We start from the raw sequence: 20479 nt of genomic DNA on the forward strand, positions 1-20479 counted from the left end.
TATTTCTTGATCCGTTCTGAACTCTCTCATATCAAGTGCTTGCTAGTTCCCTTTCAAACACATAAGACTTGTTGAGGTAGAAGTATTTCAGCTTTACTGCCATTCTCTGAAGCATTTCTTTTTGATGAGATGTCCCTACTCCACTCCTCTAGTAGGAAAAGTTATTTCTCTTTTCCCCTCTGATCTTTCCTCTGTCCTTTTGGAATGGATCTTCTGGTAGAGATTAAAGGAATTGTGTGGCAGGGTGAGAGTCAACTTGCTCAGATTCTTAACATTTCTGAGGAGAAAAGATGAGGGGCTATGGAATCTTTCTGGGAATTTTGTTCAGTAGCCATGTAGGAAGACTTCAGGTTCAAGGTTGGCCAATAGAGAGTTTGTCACATCTTCAAAGTCCTCCTGAGCTTTGGGTCAGATTGGGAAGTTGATGTTCAAGGCCCTTAAATTCCTACAAGGTAGTATAGAAATCCAAATTGCTTTGGACCAATTTCATACTGGTTTTCTCTTCTTCAGACAGGAGGTATGCAATGTCTGGTTGCAACTTTTTTTCTGATGTTAGTTGATGTTCATAATCAATGCCCAGATCTATTAATTTAAATAGGGTTGCAAAATAGTGATATTTTATCATTTAAAAAAATTATTTTATTCTCACCATATAGTCCATTCACCATGTACAATCAATGGTTCTCAGTGTTAATCAGAGTTGTGCATGCATTACCCCAATCGATTTTAGAATATCTCATTACTCCATGAAGAAAACCCCATACTCTGCATGCCCCCCCATTATTGCCACTTAGCACTGATGCAGTAACTTTGTAACAGTCGATGTAGGAATATTAAAATATTACTAACAAGTGCCATAGTTTGCATTAGGTCTATTATTTTTTCCCCATATGCCACCCTATTATCAACACTTTGTAACAATGACATGTGTTTTTCCAGTTTATGTAAGTTCAGTCTTCTATTTGTACTATTAACCACATTCATTGTCCTCAACAGGATTCACTGTTTCAGTCCCATGTTTCATCCTGTAGCTTCCTCTCTAGTGACATATCCAACACATACCTTCCCATTTCAACCATAATCACACAAAAGCATTGTTAATTACACTCATGATAATGTGTTACCATCACCTTTATTCATTTCCATTTACAATTAATCTTATTAAAAATTCTGCACAAATTAGGCATCACCTCCCCATTCACTATGCCATCTTATCTCCTGATTACCTATATTCTAGATACTAATTCTGTGAATTTGCTCATTATAATGAGTTCATACTACTAAGGTCATAAATTATTTGTCTGTGTGTCTGGCCTATTTCACTCAACATATCCTCAAGGCTCATCAATGTTGTCACATACCTAAGCATTTCATTTCTCCTTGCAGATGAATATTCCATTGCATGTATATAACACATTTTCTTCATCCACTTATCTGTGGCTGGACACTTGAGTTGTCTCTATCTTTTGGCAATTGTGAATAATGCTGCTATGAACAATGGAGAGCAAGCATCTGTTTCCATCCTTGCTTTCAGTTCTTCTTTGTATACACCTAACAATAGGTTTGCCAGATCATACAGCAGCTCCATACTTAGCTTCCTGAGGAACCACTGTCTTCCAGAGCAGTCATACCATTTTACATTCCCACCAGCAGTGAAAAAGTGTTCCAATTTATCAACCTTGCTGTCACTTCTAGTTTTGTTTGTTTAATAGTGGCCATTGTAGTAGATGGTTTTTATCTGTATGTTATCTCATTGTGGTTTTGATCTGTATTTCCCCAATAGCATGTGACATTAAGCATCTTTTCATGTGCTTCTTAGCCATTTGTATTTCCTCTTTGGAAAAGTGTCTATTCAAGTCTTGTAACCATTCTGAAATTGTGTTGTCTTTTTATTGTTGAGTTGTAGGACTTCTTTATATATTCTGGATATTAAACCCTTATTGGATATGTGGTTTACAAATATTTTCTCCTATTAAGATGGCTGCCTTTTCACCTTCTTTATAAAATCCTTTGATGCCAATGGTATACACAATTTTGAGGAAGTCTCATTTATCTATTTTTGTTGTCGTTGCATGTGCTTTGGATATAAAGTTGAAGAAACCAATGCCCACCACAATACCTTTAAGATCTTTTCCTGCATTTTCTAGAGGTTTCATGGACTTGGCTCTAATATTTAGGTCTTTGATCCATTTTGTTAATTTTGTATAAGGTGTGAGTTAGGGGTCTTCTTTCATCCTTTTGGCTATGGATATCCAGATCTCCCATCACCATTTATTGAAAAGATTGTTGTGTCCCAGTTGAGGACTCGGCAACCTTCTCAAAAATCAATTCCATAAATATGAGGGTCTATTTTTGAAATCTCAATTCAATTCCATTGATCAGTATGTCTGTCTTCATGGCAGTACCATGCTGTTTTGATTCCTGTAGCTTTTTAATATGCTTTAAAGTCAGGGAGTGTGAGAGCTCCAACTTCATTCTTCATTCTTCTCTGAGATATTTTTGGCTATTTGGCATTTCCATTTCTGGAAAGTAGACTGCTGGAATTTTGGTATTGTATGGAATCTGTAGATCAATTTGGGTAAAATCAACATCTTAATGATATCTAGTCTTGCATTTTCATGATATCTAGTCTTTCTATCCATGAACATGGAATGTCCTTCCATTTATTTTTCGCAGATTTTTTTATAGAAATGTTTTGTAGTTTTCTCAGGTCAGGTCCTTTAAATCCTTGGTAAAATTAATTTGTAGATACTTGATTCTTTTAGCTGCCATTGTAAATGGAATTATTTTCTTGATGTCCTTCTCAGACTGCTGATACTAAAGGGAGTTCTGCAAGCTGAAAGGAAAAGAGAGAGAGATTTGGAGGACAGGGTAGAAATGAAGAATAAGAGTAATCACTAAGGGTAATTAAAAAGGTAAAAGAGTGACAGAAACAAGATATGACATATAAAACCCAAAGCATAAAACGGTTCAAGTAAATGCTGCCTTTACATTAATAGTTCCTGATTAGCTGGAACAGTATTATAAACAGAAGTTTCCTCTCATAACTTTTTCTGTACCTTTAAAATTACAAAGGTAGGATATTTTTTCATTTGCTTGCCTAATTCACTAGCATACTCCACCAGTAACAAAAAAGATTTTTTTCTTTTGATTTAATTAAGAAATTATGGGACTTACACACATTTGATGTTTTGCAGTCCAATGTATTTGTAATCATTATCGATGTTCAAAATACACAGTGGGTACATCTTCAAGAAGGCTTTTATATATTTTTAGTAGTACAAGTTTTTGATAGCTTCCTTTCTATCTGGTACGAAATGATGTCCCAGGCTCATCTTGTACATTCTTTGTCTGAAACCTGGCGTTCATTGTTTTTCCAATAGTAGCTGATTGATTCCTTTTAATGAGAAATGGTATACGAAAGCCATAAACTGTATGCTCAGTATTGTGTTGAGTGCTATTAGGTAAGTCATTTTTTCTAGGCCTTTATGTGAGCAGAGCTGAGAAATATTTAATGTTTTAAAAAGATAACTGTAGCATAAGTTCATACAAATACTTCCAATTCAAATTTACATCTATTGGTTTTTATTTAACCCTTAAAAAAACTTACATGTGTACCCATTTTCTCTCAGTTAGCACTGACACTGGGAATGACAATCTATTTATCCCCACATTATACAAACAACACTCTAAGAAAAGATCATCAACATGTATATAATTATTTAAAAGAATTTGAAATAATGTTTTGGTAGGTTTTTGTTTGTTTCTTGGTAGTCTTTAACGCACAGTTAAAATACTATTTGAAAATTATTTGAGATCATTCCCTTTAATGGTTATGCCACCAGTTGTAAGGCCGGTTCTATTTTTCCTTTACATTTTTGATTTTTAAGCAAAGTTATTTTTTTTGTATTTAATTTTTATAATTAAAATATTTATATAACATATTTACATATGTCCAAAGTTAAAACTATAAAACATTACATTCAAAGAAATCTGACTTCTATGCTGTCCCCTCCACCTATTTCTTCCCCATCTTGTACCTAGGTATTTTCTCTTGTCCCTTTCAAAAATGAAAACATCCAATGCTATTGTCAACAGTAGTGATAGTAGGTATGCATCCATCATGTGGCTGCATATTAATATGACATTAATATTCCTGCTTCTGATAATACTCCTGCTTCTGAGTTTCATTATTAAATACAATGCTTGCTGTAAGTTTTGTGGGTACAGGCTTTTCCATTGTTACCTATGATCTTTTTCTGCAGTGTGAAGCTCTTTGGGCTTCACAAATTCTGATTGTTTGCTTAAGGCTTTAGCACCTCTGTAGTATTTTGGTGTAGCATGGATTTTTTTTTATGAGGTATGAAATGTAAATCTCTATCATTTTCTGATGTTCAATGCATTCAAATTGTTATTGTCTAATGAGACAAATATTATGACTGAAAAGATTCCTTATTCAATACACAGGTTTCTCACCTGTAACTGTCCCCATGTATAAAATAAGGGTTGAAATTTGAGAGGCTTTTCCATATACATTACACTATGGTTTCTCATCTGCATGACGTTTCAAATGTGCAGTAAGAGAAGCTTTTTGAGTAAAAGCTTTCCCACATTCATTACATTTAAATGGCTTTTCACCTCTGTGACTTCTTTTATGTGTCATAAGTGCTGAGCTTTGACAGAAGGTTTTCCCACATTCATTACATTCATAGGGTTTCTCCCCTGTGTGACTCCTTATATGAATAGAAAGGGATGAAATTCGAGAAAAGGCTTTCCCACATTCATTACATTCATAAGGTTTTTCTCCAGTATGAATTTTCAGATGCTCAGTGAGGTTTTTCTTATATCTGAATGCTTTTTCACAATTAGAACACTCATAAGGTTTCTCTGCAGAATGCATTTTTTCGTGCTCAGTGAGACCTGATTTATTATTAAATGTTTTTCCACAATGCTTGCATGTATAAGGTTTTTCTCCAGTATGAACTCTTTGGTGTATGATAAGGCTTGATACCTGAATAAAAGATTTTCCACAATCATTACATTCATAAGGTTTTTCACCTGTATGATATCTCTCATGGACAATAAGAGATCCTTTTTGAGAAAAAGCCTTCCCACATTCATTACATTCATAAGGTTTTTCACCTGTATGATTTCTCCTATGTGAAGTAAATGTTGAGTGCTGAGAGAAAGCTTTTCCGCATATATTACATTTATAGGGTTTCTCCCCTGTGTGACTTCTTATGTGTGCAGTGATAGATGAAAACCGAGAGAAGGCTTTTCCACATTCTTTACATTCATATGGTTTCTCTCCAGTATGAACTTTCAAATGCACAATGAGGTTTTTCTTGTATCTGTATGCTTTTTCACAATTAGGACATCCATAAGGTTTCTGCCCAGTATGAATATTCTCATGCTCAATGAGATTATATTTGCGGCGGAAGGCTTTCCCACATTCCTTACATGCATAGGGTTTTTCTCCTGTGTGAGTTCTATGATGTCTAATGAGGTTGTGCATTTGAATGAAGGCTTTTCCACATTCATTACATACATAAGGCTTCTTTCCTGCATGAATTTTCTTATGTGAATTAAGGCATGTCTTCCGGATAAAGGCTTTTCCACATTCATAACATTCATAAAGTTTCTCTGCACTATGAATTCTCAAATGTCTGATGAGGTCCAACTCCTGAATGAAGCCTTTTCTACACTGAGTACACTTAAAGGGAGCTACTACCATAGAGGATGAGCTTGGGTAACATTTCCAAGACTTATTATATTCATGATGTTTCTTCTCCTGGCCCCTATCATGATTAAGTAGGTCTAAATTATGTTTCATACTCTTTCCAAAATAGTCACATTTATAGAGGCATTTCCTGGTAAAAGTAATTTCTGAGTTCAGAGAAGATATTCTTCCAACTTTTTCAAATTCACTCCCTTTTTCCTCAGGCAAGGCTTTCTCAAGCATTACTGCAACTCTTTTCACAAATCCTTGTTGTTCTCTCTCCATCGCTTTACCAGTTTCCCAGTCTTTTTCTAAAAAGAAATGAAAAATAAACATTTCTAGCATTATACTAGTAATAAAATTTTAGAAATAAGCTAATGTGGATCAATTCTTTGGTTTTAGGAAACCAATATGAAAGGAATCCCAAGTGCAAATTTAGTTGAGATTGCCTGGTTTTCAGTAGTAAAAGCCATAAGAAAATTTAAGAGTAGAAAACCTAACATTTATAAATCAAAAGGATCTTTGAATGCTTTTGATGTGACTGCATACTGGAGAAATCAAGGAAATGAGCAGATCAAAAAAACAGATATAAGAATAAGAGCTAAAATTATACATAATCAGAAGAATCCATCCAGGATGACTGCAAAGAGTAGAATGATCAGATGATTCATTAAAAAACAAATCATGCAATAAACATAACAAATTGAACAACATGCACTGTTTTCCTCAAACACCCAAAAATTTTATTAAAATAAGAGAAGAGATAAGAAGGTTATAGAACAACAAGGGCAAAGATAACTGCTGAAAGCACAGAAATACATGACCTTTTTCATATTTTTGGAGCCTGGAAAATTGAAGGAGGACTCTCTATGGACAGAAAAGCTGAGAGAGGATTTAAATGAAAGTACTTTTAAGGAAAAATGTCAAAACACTGACTTGTGGCACAAAAGTAAGAAGGCCTCAGGAATGGGTAGAACAAAGTACCTCAAAAGGTGAAAGATGAAGGTATTCCGAAAAATTGTACATGAAGCAGTTACATCATTCACCTAACAGAGCCCACAGTTACTAACATTCCACACTAGGAAATGGAAGTTACATTTCATGGGGAAAATGAAGGTTTCAGGTAAAGCCTCTGTTTCAGGTAAAGCCTCTAAGAAAGAAAGAAAACAGAAAGATTAAGTAAAAATTTACATAATGAATGGTGAGACTCCTCAGTCCTCTAGTCCTTCTTGTCACCCCTCACAATACTAACACTCAGAAATGTCCCTATGTATTAAAGATGGGAGAACTCTTCAGAATAAATTGAATAGATTCAGATAAAATGACACAGATGTACTGATACTTGCAAACTCCTTCAACCCTACCTGAAAATGCCAGTTCCTACCCACTTACACCAGGCCCATTAGTTGATATGCGTCTTACCCAGACACACAGCTCAAATCACATCTTTGAGTGTCATACTTACAGATAAATGAACAGGCAAGGATTACCAAACATTTGGGAGAAATCTCTAAATTGCCAATAACAAAAAAAGAAATGAGAGTTGGGTAAGGAAATCAGAAAACTGTCCAAAGCAAAGAAAAAAAGAGAGCTTAAAAAACAGAGTAAACAATGAAAATGAGATCAGTAAGATGTAGGAAGCTCAAAAATCCCATCCTATTCCAGAAACACTGAAATCAAGCAGAAACTGTCAGAATTCTGGAAAACAATAAAAGATTTTATAGCAAGCAAGCAAATATCAAACAAAAAAACTGGCAACCTGTAGAAGAGCAGAAAAATCAATTGATGCTTTTACTACCTTTTATGCCAACCCTGTGATGCAGTCTATTAAGATGACAACCAATGCACCTATGCACCCAGTACAGGTCATTTGTCCCTACTTCCAGAGTGAGCAAAGTGTACCTTATCACAAATTAGAGTATATCTTACAACCTTTCTGATGCTTAACTTGGACTTGCGTATCACAGAACTCATGCAGTGTGGAAAAGTGGCAGGTATGGCTGTGAAAACATGTAAAGGAAGGCTCAAACTCCACCTACCTATGTTGAATAATTACAGTTGAGTCATCTGATAGAGTACATAGCACCCAGCCAGAAAGGCTTTGGAGAGTTTCTTTGGAAAGGGGGCCAATTAGGTGTGCATGTGTATATAAGGAAAATTTAGAAAGTCACAAGCATGCTGTAGGCAAGATAAATTGCCAGAAGAGACTAGAAGACCCTAAGATTTCACTGCGGGTTTATCACTAAGCTCAGTGCAAGACTGGCTAAACCCTCAAGGAAAGCGCAAGAATTCAGCCAGTCTGCCAAGAATTAGAAGTGCTTTGCTTTGTGAACTGAGTTGAGTAAATGCAGTGTTTTCATATGTGACAGAAGTCATTAAAGGTTTTGAACTTCATATAGAACCTAAATGTCAAAGATAGATTTAGAAAGACTATAGATCTCTGAAAGATTGAATGCATGAGGATGTGAAGATGACAGTGAAAGTAAAAGAGAAAATACCCATGAAAAAAAGTTGCAATGGAAGTGAGATTTGGCATTCAGAATATAAGAAGAATAATAGGTAATTCTTTAAATTTGAGTAAAAAGAGAGAACTGATATATAATAAATATCTATATATCTTGGGAATGGTCTTCCATGTGACAGTTAATATAAAGAAAATCACAACCTTTAAGAAAATCACCTTAAAAATATTTCAGAGGTGCTGTGGTGGCTTAGCACTACATATTCATTATTGTGGGTATGAAACTGTATCACTTAAAGTGTGGCCCAGCAAAATCCTATTACTGGAGGCTTTTTAAGCAGAATGAAATTCAGGACACAAAGAGAAAACTACAGGAAGCAACCAGAAAGTGGAAGTCAATGAAACTTGGAAGAGAAAGAAGAGACCAAGAGAGGCAGCCATGTGCACTGCCATGTGACAGAAAGGTCAAAGCCCAAGGATTATTGGCAGCCAACATGAGAATGCCACAGTCTTCTAAAAGAAAGCATGGCCTTGACAGCATCTGAATTTTCGAATTCTCCTAGTCTCAAAACCACGAGGCAGTAAATTTTCATTGTTTAAGCCAACCCACTGTGTGATATTTACTTTAGCAGCAAGGAACCTAAAACATGCACCATCCTCTGAGAACATGTGACTTTGCACAAGTCACACATGCCTTGCTTACTCACCTGAACATCGTCTTAATATCTCTTCTTTAACAACATATGGCTGTTCTTCCTGCTCTAACTTGAAAATGACATCTGGCTTGATGAGTTGATAGCCTGTTTATCCAAGAAAATATGACACAGATATTAATGATGGGGAAAAAGAACTATCATAGAATTTAGGTTGAGTATGGGGAATTTCAGGACTTTGAGTAAAGAGTCAGGTTTGACTTCTGGGCATGCAAAATGAAGTTTTCTTCAAAGTGCAACAATGGTAGAAGCATGTAACATCATATGAACAAAGGAAATAAGAACCTTTAAATCCCTCAAGACTGTATTCGCTATTATAATTTAAGGACCTCTCACATTTCAGAAATGCAGAATTTGATTTTCACAGAGATTATCCTTACCCACTGTTAACAGGTTGTTATAGTTCTCCAGCATCACATCCCTGTACAAATTCCTCTGAGCAGGTTTCAATTGTTGCCATTCTTCCTCAGCAAACTCAATAGCCACATCCTTAAATGTTATTTTCGCCTGTAATGACACATTCTTAATCAATTTAAGAGTGGTACTTTTAAGGATGACAGCTTCTGAAAGTATTCAGGGCCAGGGTTCATAAAATGGTATATAGTAAGTGCCTAAGTATCTAATTTTACTTTATATTCTAAGAGAGATTAAGTCATACGAGAATACTTTCTCAGTGCCAGTTTATCCATTGCTTCAGCCAATTTATATGTCTATCATCTGCTCTATGTGAAAGAGGAGATGTTATATTGGGAAATGATGGTGTAGAATAGATAGCAATAGGAGTTTATAGCAATTGGTACTGGAGGCAGAAGGAAGTAGAGGAGAGACAGAGTTAGAGTTTGGACATGCAAAATTCAAGGTTTATGGAAAATCAGGGAAAGATATCCAGTAGACTCTTAGATATGTTCATAGAAAGCTAAAGTAGGGACTCAAATGGAAATGAGTCTAACAATCTTACCACTATAACTAGTAGCTGAAGCCACTGTAGTAAGATGTGATAACTGAAATATGCAAAATGGGATGAGAAGGGAGGTCATAAGCAGAATTGTAGGGACAATCACCACTTAAGAAACAGGCAAAGAAAAAGTATTCATTAATGGGAAACAGTTTTTAAGTAGTCAGAGGATTTTAATTAGCATCATAAAAAACAATATGATGAAGCCAAGGATAAAATTTCCGATTTTTAAAAAGAACTGTGTAATAAAGAAAAAATCTTAACTTCCCTCATAAAACAAAATGAACAAACCAAAAAAAAAAAAGATAAATACGAAAAAGACATGGAAACAGGAAAAAATGTGACTTGCAAAGGGAAGAAGAAAGCAAGGCAATCACATAAACCATACCTTGTAGACTTTCTTGCATAATTAACAGAAAACCAGATGACATAAAAGAAAAAGTCATATGTACTGTTAAGAAAGAAATGAGGCAAATATTAAATGAACACTTTGATGGTTTGAGGGATTTATGAACTCAAGAAAAGTGTGTTCTTAAACCTTTCCTTTGAGTACAGACATATGCTGGGTTTGAATTTTTGATCAGGTTATTTCAACTGAGATGTGCATCATGTCATTCAAGGTGGGTTTTATTCCTCTTACTGTGGTCCTTTATAAGAGGACAAAAATATTTACAGAAGCAAAACAAGAGAAACACCCAGAGAAGTTTACAGAAAAAGCCATAGATGGAAAAGTCAAAAACTGAAGAAACAAAACCTGGGAGGGAAGGACAAGCAGACATCACCATGTGTCTCTCTGTCTGAGAAGCCCAGACTCATTGCTCACAGGTCTTCAGAGAAAGTATTGTTCTATTGATATCTTAAGCTAATTTTTTTAGTTTGTGTTTTAGTTTGTTAAAACTGCAAGAATGCAATATACCAGAAAAGGAATGGCTTTTAAAAAGGAAACTTACTAAGTTACAAGTTTACAGTTCTAAGGCTATAATAATGTCCAAACCAAGGCATCACAGAAAGATACCTTGGTTCAAGAAAGGTTGATGGGAATAGAACACTGCTGTCAGGTCGGAAGGAACATGGCTGACATCTGATTTTTGGCTCCCTGTTTCAAAGGACTTCACCGGGGGCATTTTCCTTCTGCATCTCCAAAAGTCTCTGGATGTGTGGGATCTGTCAGCACCAAAGCTTTCTCTAAAATGGTTCCCTGTTAACTCCAGTAAGCAAACCCAACTTGAATGTATGGAAATGCATCTTTGTGGAAATCACCTAATCAAAAATTAGGTGACAATTGGGTGGGTCACATCTCATGGAAACCAAAAAGACAGCATCCAGCCATCTTGAATGAGGATTAAACAATGTGGCTTTTCTGAGGTACACCACAGTTTTAAACCAGCATAGTTTGCTAAAGTTGCCAGAATGCAATATACATGTTCTAGTTTGCAAGCTATCAGAATACCATATACCAGAACTGGAACTGCTTTTAAAAAGAGAAATTCAATATGTTACAAGTTTACAGTTCTAAGGCCATGAAAATGTCCCAATTAAAGCATGTCTATAAAAATGTCCAAATTAAGGTACCAACAAGAGATTATCTTCACTCAAGAAAGGCCAATGAACTCAATCAACTTGAAAAGCACACAGCGAACATGACAATATCTGCTAGCTTTCTCTCCAAGCTTCTTGTATCATGAAGCTCCCCCAGGGGCATATCCCTTCTTCATCTCCAAAGGTCTCTGGTTACGTGGGCTCTCCTGGTTCTTGTGGCTCTCTCTGAAATGTTTTCTCTTTTAAAGGACTTCAGTAAACTAATCAAGACCCACCTGGAATGAGTGGGGCCACATCTCCATGGAGATAACGTAATCAAATATCCAACCTACAGTACTGAATAGGGAATAAAAGAAAGGCTGCCTCCACAAGATGGATCAGGATTAAAACCTGGCTTTCCTCAGGCACATAATCTTTTCAAATTGGCAAAACACCAAAAATGGATCAGCTGTTATAAAGAAGATTTTCTAGGTTGCAAGTTTACAATACTAAGGCTTAAAAATGTCTAAACTAAGGCATCTAGAGAAAGATACCTTGACGCCAAATGAAGGCTGAATGGCATCTGGGATTTTTCTGTTAGCTGGGAAGGCACATCGCTGGTGTCATTTACATTGTTTTGTGCTTCTGGTTCCAGTGGCTTCCTTTCCAAGCATCTGTGGGCCCTCATTTAGCTTTTCCGTGACAGCTTTCTCCAGGTTCTGGCTTGCTTAGCATCTTATGGGAAGGCATATGGGGACACTGCTGTTCTCCAAAATGTTTCCTCTATTAAAGGATTTCAGTAAACTAATTAAGACCCACCTTATATGGATGAAATAACATCTCTACCTAATCAAAATGTCCCACCCACAATAGGGCGCCATATCTCTCCATGGACATAACCTAATCAAAAGGTCACATCCACAACTGAGTATGTCACATCCTCATAGAAACAACCTAATCAAGAGGTTCTACCCTATAATATTGGATTAGGATTAAAAGAACATGGTTTTTCTAGGATACATAATAGTTTCAAACCTGCACACTAAAAAAAAAACCCAATGCTAAAAGCCAGTCCATTTCTGGTATATTGCATTTTGTCAGCTTTGCCAAAGCAAAACAAACAATATTAAATGTATTAATTGTATTAAGTATCAATCATTGCTCTCAGAATCCAACATCATTTAAAAAAATTCCCATCTGAGGATTTAGCCTCATTCTAAGGTAAGAAAACTAAGGCATTAACAGTTTCATTTACACAGCTAGAAGCTGACAGAGCCAGTATGGAAACGTACATATTCTTAAGTCTCTGCTCTTGAATTCTCCATTATAAGAAGTAGCTAATGGAAACATAGACAAAAAAAAAAAAAGAGAGAAAGTTTCTGTTTGTTTTCTCTCCAAGATGTATACAATAAAGTAAAAAAGAAAAAATTATTTAGAAGATAGTGGAGTAGGGAGCTTCAGAATTCAGACAAAACAACTATTAATCAGTCAGGAACTGTCTAAGACAACTACTTTCAAATGCTGGAGGCCAGGCAATCATTGCATCTAGGGAACAGTAGGAGGAAGAGCCTGATAAATTATGGAAAAGAATTGTAAACTGCTTTCTCCATGAGGCAGCTAACAGTGCCCAACCTATTCATGGTCTTGCACTAGATAGCTCACTGGTGACAGAAAAGGAAATAAAAATCCTCTTCCCCAAGAACATGGGTCGGCACGGGCAATCGCTGATCACAGCTTTGAGTTGCCAAATTTGTGCTGCTAGGTCACAGCTCTGAGGATAGCCACTGTTTCAGCATGCCCCAAAGGGGAGCAGCAGTGGTGGACATTTAAGGATACTGTGAATCTGCAGAGTTTGGGATGGGTATACAGTTACCTGATGGGCTGCATTTGCTAGGCAGTACACAAAAGCTCAGATTTGGGGAGACTTCGGAGAAGCTCTTGATATCCTTCTTGATCCCCTCCCTAGGACATGTTTGACTGGTATGCAGCCCATTTGTGGGCCCTGTTTTGATTGAGAGAGACTGACTCAGGAAAGTCCTCTTCAGGGTGACCCTACTCCCAGAATGTATCCCCTAGGAAAAAGCAGCCTGAGATAACTAAAGGAGCAAAAAAATATATAGCAGTGGACAGTCTAAACCAAAGGCCTGCTGGCATAAAAAACCCAGGAGAGGGCGGTCTGTCTCCTAGGAAGAAGATGGGACAACCAAACTCCTGTAAACAGGGGCACCCCAAAAGAATAAAAAGCAAAATCTCAAAATAAGAAAGAGGCCCACAGAGAAAGGGAAAACACTGCAAACTGCATTCATCTAGGACACACCATTCAGATAAGAGGGTTGAGGCTCAAAAATATGTCTGTCTTATCATCAGTTGGTTACAGAACCAGAAATGGACACTCTCAAGAGTAAACCACAGAGTTAATCTTTGAAAATATTAAAATGTACAGTGTCAGGTGGGCCACGGTGGCTCAGCAGGCAAGAATGCTTGCCTGCCATGCCAGAGGACCTGGGTTTCATTCCCGGTGCCTGCCCATGTAAAAAAAAAAAAAAAAAAAAAAAGTACAGTGTGGAAGAAATGAGTAAAAAACAGAAACAGGCCCACAATAAATGAACAGAAAAAAAAAAAAAAAACTGCCCAGGAGAGTTTCAAGAGCAGACTATTGCTGGCAGAAGAATCAGTGAACCTGAAAACAAGAAACTTAAAATAAGGCAGGGTGAGGAGAAGAAAAAAGAAAAAGAAAAGCAAACATAGCTTAAGCTAGCCATGGGACGCTACCAAGCGCACCAGTATATACAGAATGGGAATTCTGTAGGAAAATAGAGAAGGGGGCAGAAGGAATATTCAAAGGAATAATAACAGAGAACTTCCCCAACTTAAGAAAATGCATGAATGTGCACTTCCAAGAAGCTCAGAACACTAAACAGGATAAACATGAAGAAAAATATACCCCACCACATACTGATTACACCATCAAATGCAAAGACCAAGGCTAGACTTCTGAAAGCTGTAAAAGAAAAGCAATGTGTTACATATAAGGGAGTAACAATTAGACTGCCAATTCCTCAGCAGAAACCATGGAGTCAAGAAGGCAGTGAGATGAAATATTTAAAGTGCTGAAGGGAAAAAAAATTGCCAGCCAAGAATTTTATATATAGTGAAACTATCTTTCAAAATGAGGGAGAGTTTAAGATATTCTCAGATAAACAAAAGTTGAAGGAGTTCACCACCACTAATTCTAGGAATACTCAAAAAATGGTGGGGGGACAGAGGGGCACAGAAAAAGTATATGTGCCTGCTAGTGAAGTTAAGTTAGTATCAAACCAACTTATGTTATGCTAAGAAACTGAACATCCTTTTCATCAGACAACACAAATTAAGTTACTTTGAACTTTTTATTCTAATGTGTTTTTTTATGAAGGTTAGATTCAAATTTGAAGGTCAATTCTAAATGAAGTTATTTCTGTATATCCTAATTGAAACTTTCCCCTGATTATCATATTGCTGGGGCTATTATAAATCACTTGACCCCATTGTAGAATAAGGAAGTAAAATAAATACATCATTTAAAACTCACGTGGGATTTAGTCATTTCTCTTTCCTAGGAGAATAGAGTCCTGAGATGGCCAACCTGAGAGATGAGAAAAAAAAACTTAGTAGCTTTAGAAAAGTTAGGCTACAAATATTCAAGCAGATAAATTTAAGGCTGTGGGGCTTCAGTGTGGATTTAAAAAATGGTTTCTAAATGAAACGTATAATTCAAAGAAATGTCCTAACATCAACACTTCATACTTTTGTTTTTCTTTTTCGTCGATCTGTCGCTATCTATCTATCTATCTATCTATCTATCTATCATCTAAGGTTTTTTAAAAATTTATTTATTAATTAAAAAAATAAAGAAACAAAATAAAACAACATACATAATCAGTAATTCACAATATCATCACTTAGTTGCATATTCATCATTTCTTAGAACATTTGCATTAATTCAGAAAAAGAAATAAAAAGACAATAGAAAAAGAAATAAAACGAACACAGGAAAAAAAAAAAAAGATTATACCTAACATACCCCTTACCCCTTGCTTTCATTGATCACTAGCATTTAAACTAAATTTATTTTAGCATTTGTTCCCCCTATTATTTATTTTTATTCCATATGTTCTACTCCTTTGTTGGCAAGGTAGATAAAATGAGCATCAGACACAAAGTTTTCACAATCACACAGTCACATTGTGACAGCTGTATCATTATTCAATCATCCTCAAGAAACATGGCTACTGGAACACAGCTCTACATTTTCAGGCAGTTCCCTCCAGCCTCTCCATTACATCTTGAATAACAAGATGATATCTACTTGATGCATAAGAATAACCTCCAGGATAACCTCTCGACTCTGTTTGGAATCTCTCAGCCATTGACACTTTGTCTCATTTCCCTCTTCCCCCTTTTGGTTGAGAAGGTTTTCTCAATTCCTTGATGCTAAGTCTCAGCTCATTCTAGGGTTTTTCTCAATCCCTTGATGCTGAGTCTCCGTTCATTCCAAGATCTCTGTCCCACATTGCCAGGAAGGTCCACACCCCTGGGAGTCATGTCCCACATAGAGAGGGGTAGGGTGGTGAGACTGCTCATATCTATCTAATTGAGAAATTGTAAGCATAGTATAAAAACCACCTGAGCCATTTGAAAGTAAATTCCTAAACAAACTAATACGCATTTCCCACAAACGGTTATGTCCCTACATAACAAGTACCAAGATAAAGAAATTAACAATATCTACTCATTAGACCCCATTCAAGTTTCACCAATAGTACCAATAATGTCCTCTGAAGTGAAGAATATAGTTCACAAGCAGTCACTGCATATAGATATCGTATCTCTTTAATCACTTTAGCCAAAGTTTTTCAGACCTGCCCTGATTTTTATAATCTTGACACTTTTCATGATGACAAGACAGTTCCTTGGAAAATGTCCCTCCAATTTGCTTTTCTCTAATGGTTCCTCATGATCTGTGTGATGGTTAAGTTCTGGTGTCAAGTTGACCAAGTAAAGAATCCCAGTTGTCTGGTCAGGCAAACACTGGCTTCCCTGTTGCTGCAAGGATATTTTGTGGCTGGTTGATAAACCAGAAGATTGGTGTAGTAAATTATCAGCCAACTGATTACATCAGCATCTCCCACAATGAGATAATCCAGTCAGTTGAAGACTTTTAAGGAAGAACAGAGACTCTTTCACTGCTTCTTCAGCCAGTGAGCCGCTCTTGTGGAGTTCATTCATACCCTTCATTGGAGCTGCCAACTTCACAGCCTGTCCAATGGATTTGGGGCTCTACATCCCCACAGTTGCATGAGTCACCTTCATACATCTCATATTTACAGATATTACCTGTTGGTCCTGTTTATCTAGAGAACCCTGACTAATATAGCTTGGTACTGGGAGTGGTTCTTGAGAAACTGAATCTTAAAAATGGGTTTTGCAGAGTTGAGAGGTTATCCTGGAGTTTATTCTTATGTATTATATAGATATCCCCTTTTAAATTTAAGGTATATTAGAGTGGCTAGAGGAAAGTGCCTGAAACTGTAGAGCTGTGTTCTAGTAGCCATGTTTCTTGCAGATGATTGCATATAGCTTCTGCAAAGTGACTGTGTGATTGTGAAAACCCTCTGTTTGATGCTCTTTTTAACTACAGTATGGACAGATGAGTAAAAAAGTATGGATAAAAATAAACAAATAAATGGGGGAACAAATGTTAAAACAAATTGAGTAGACTGAAATACTTGTGATCAATGAAAGGGAATGGTGAGGAATACAGGGAAAAAAATAGGGGGAACAAAGGTTAAAATATATTGAGTAGATGGAAATACTGGTGGTCAATGAGAGGGAAGGGTAAGGGTATGGTATGCATGAGCTTTTTCTTTTTTCTTTTTTTTGTGAATTGATACAAATGTTCTAAGAAATGATCATGGTGATGAATATACTACTATGTGATGATACTGTGAGCATGGATTGCACACCAAGTATGGAATGTTCATATGTTAGGAATGTTTGTGCTTGTATATTGTTTTGTCAATAAAAGTATTTTTTTAAATGTTAAAAATGTTAATGCCCTTAACAATTGGCAATTGGTTTTCTACTCTGATTAGACTGAGAGGCACTAACGACTCAGTTTCCAATAATCAAGAAAGCATTGACAGTCCATGAGGTGAGATGGCAAGAGAGATATGCAAAATATTACCACTGGTTTCTGCTATTTGTACATTTATATGAAACAAGGCTCTGGGGGAGAGTGTTTATGATACCTTTAGGGAGTTTTGTGGAATTAAGAGGAATAATGATGTTGGCTGGTTGTTATTAGATATGCTGAATACAGTGATGAAGGAAAGAGATAAGCTGAAGGCTTCAAATTTGTAACTTAAGCACTATATAAACAATGTCAAAGTTTCCATGTCTGCCCTGAAAGAAAATCTTATTTTCTGTGGTCGCCGACTTGATATTTCTGAAAACCAGACCCAGAGCCTCATTGCGTGAGTAGCAGATTGACAATATTAACTAATTATCTCAATCTTGCAAGGTGTCTGTCATTAAAGTAAGGGCTTTGATTGGAAAAGAATAGGATTGTGAAATGTGGGATGGGGATATATGACTTAATAATGATGGCAATGGGGAGATGGCATCTCTGGAATCTGCTGGGCTTTGCTAGATACTGTAATGGACCACCCTGAGCAAAGAGTTTCCTGGCCTCCAGTCTGCCTAGAGGAATCTGCCACCTACCCAATGAGTAGGTGCCCTTCAGTGCCTGCTAGACCTGTAATCACTTTCCTTGGGGAAACAGCCCTCAGTCCTCTCTCTGGAGTGACTAATCCTGTTTCACCAGATGAAACTGCAATGGAATGCCCAGAGGTAATTTGCTTGAAAGACACTTCTATTTTTTTCCAGGACCCACCCCAACCACTCCTCTTTTCTTCAACTAAAGTACCATTAGGTCCTGAAAGGTGAGTAATTAAGAGTGACCCATAAGGAGGTATGCTATACTCCAAAAGAAGTGCATGAGTTTTCCAATCTATACAGACAGAAATCAGGAGAATATCTGTAGAATGAATACTTAGGGTGTAGGATAATGGTGGAAGGAATATAAAGTTGGATCAAGCTGAATTTACTGATATGAGCCCACTAAGCAGAGCTCAAGAGGTTAGAAAGGGCATTAACAGTTTGGATCGTTGGCTGAAACATGTATCAAAAGGTGGCTGACATTACCTGAGGTCAAAATGCCAGAACTGCCCTGATATAATGTAGATGAGGGGATCCAGAGGTTTAGAGAGATGGGAATTTTAGAGTTGATTTATCATGGAAGAGCTGCTCACACATCCCAGGATGTCCGAGGACACATGTTTCACTAGAACTTTGAGAAATAAATTCGTGAGACTGCCTCTATCATCTTTGAAGAGCTCTGAAGTCACCCTTCTCTGAGGTCATATATTACCATGGGCACTGCTGTCACTGACCTGGACTCCTTAAACACTTGGGATCGGATCCCAAGTAGGCAGAAGCCATATGGTTAATCTCCACAGACAAGGTGGGTGTGGCCACCCTAATAGACAGCAGACTCAAAGCAGCAGTCAAAACAATCTGACTCACAAAGATTTGTGGTGTTGGCTAGTAGATCATGGAGTACCTAGAAGTAAAATAGATGATCAATCTACTAAATTCTCGTTTGAGTTGTATAGCAGAAGAATTCTAGGTCAAGTGAGCAGAAGTCTAACTTGAATTACAAAAACAGAGTCATGGCCTCTTCTTCAATTCCCAGACTTCTTCAATTACAGACCCAGAACAGCTTAAATGAGGAGAGGGCCAGGAATCCTTGGGAAAGAACTCTTTTACACTGCCCAAAATTTACACTAACTTTCCTCCCATCTTCCCCAAGAAAGCCTACAGCCTTTTACCAGGGTGATTGTGTATTGGGGAAAAGGAAATGATCAGATATTTTGGGGATTATTAGACACTGGCTCAGAAGTGACACTAATTCTGGGTGACCCAAAACATCACTCTGTTCAGAGTAGGGGTTTATGGAGATCAGGTGATCGATGGAGGTTTAGCTTAGGTCCATCTCACAGTGGGTCCAGTGGGTCCCTGGACCCATTCTATGGTCATTTTCCCAGTTCCAAAATGCATACTTAACAACTGGCAGAATGCCCACTGTGGTACTCTAACTTGTGGAGTGAGGGCTATTATGGTAGGAAAGGCCAGGTGGAAGCCACTAGAACTACCCTTACCTAGCAAATAGTGAATCACAAGCAATACTGCATTCCTGGGGGGATCGCAGAGATTAGTGCCACTCTTAAGGACTTGAAAGATGCAGGGGTAGTGAATCCCACCATATTCCCAGCAATGGAGCCCAGGAGCAATGGACTAGCAGATGCTAGCCAGGTGATTTTCCATCTGACACTGCTATTCCAGATCCATTGGCCTTTCTTGAATTAAGGTATCTTTCCCTGGATGCCTTAGTTTGAACTTTTTCATAGACCTAGAATTATAAACTTGGAATTTATTAAATTTGCTTTATAAAACCCATTCCAATTCAGGTATATTATATTCCAACAGTCTGTAGACTAAAACAAATACGCCAGTTTGAAACTATTATGTACCCCAGGAAAACCATGTTTTAATCCTGACCCTATCTTGTGGGAGACAGCCATTTCTTTAAGTCCTGATTCAATACTATACGTTTTTCAGAAATGCCCTGGTTTTTTATTGGGTGGGGGTGGGGGTGCATGATCTGGCAATTGAACCCAGATCTCCCGCATGTAAAGCGAGGATTCTACCACTGAACCACCTGTGTACCCTGCCTTGAGTTTTATAATCTTGACACTTTTGATGAAGACAAGCCAGTTCTTTGGAGAATGTCCCTCCAATTTGCTTTTCTCTATGGTTCCTCATAATCTGAATATGCTTTTTGGATGGAATACCACAGAAGTGATGTTGAAATCTTCTCAAGGAATATCATAAGGCACATGATGACATCTTATCCCATTACTAGTGATGTTCAGTTTGATCAATTAATTATGGTGGTATTTAGCCAGGCTTATCCACTTTAAAAATACTCTTTCCCCTTAGTAATCAGTTAA

The 20479-nt window shown here is 37.1% G+C and overlaps 1 protein-coding gene across 1 annotated transcript in view; it reads right to left on the reverse strand.

Annotated features, from left to right (window-relative positions):
- Positions 1 to 1116: 1116 nt before the first annotated feature.
- The window catches only part of LOC143660052 (uncharacterized), a 48777-nt gene continuing 29414 nt past the window's right edge, over positions 1117 to 20479 (reverse strand). The window contains exons 2-5 of the mRNA XM_077133429.1: positions 14938 to 14991; positions 9274 to 9400; positions 8888 to 8980; positions 1117 to 6030 (exon numbers count right to left, since the gene is read on the reverse strand). Coding sequence (XP_076989544.1) covers positions 4541 to 6030; positions 8888 to 8980; positions 9274 to 9400; positions 14938 to 14952 — 1725 coding nt within the window. The 5' untranslated portion in view covers positions 14953 to 14991 and the 3' untranslated portion in view covers positions 1117 to 4540. The remainder of the gene's footprint in view (positions 6031 to 8887; positions 8981 to 9273; positions 9401 to 14937; positions 14992 to 20479) is intronic.

The sequence above is a fragment of the Tamandua tetradactyla genome, chromosome 16 (assembly GCF_023851605.1).
Source record: "Tamandua tetradactyla isolate mTamTet1 chromosome 16, mTamTet1.pri, whole genome shotgun sequence".
Classification (NCBI taxonomy): domain Eukaryota; kingdom Metazoa; phylum Chordata; class Mammalia; order Pilosa; family Myrmecophagidae; genus Tamandua; species Tamandua tetradactyla.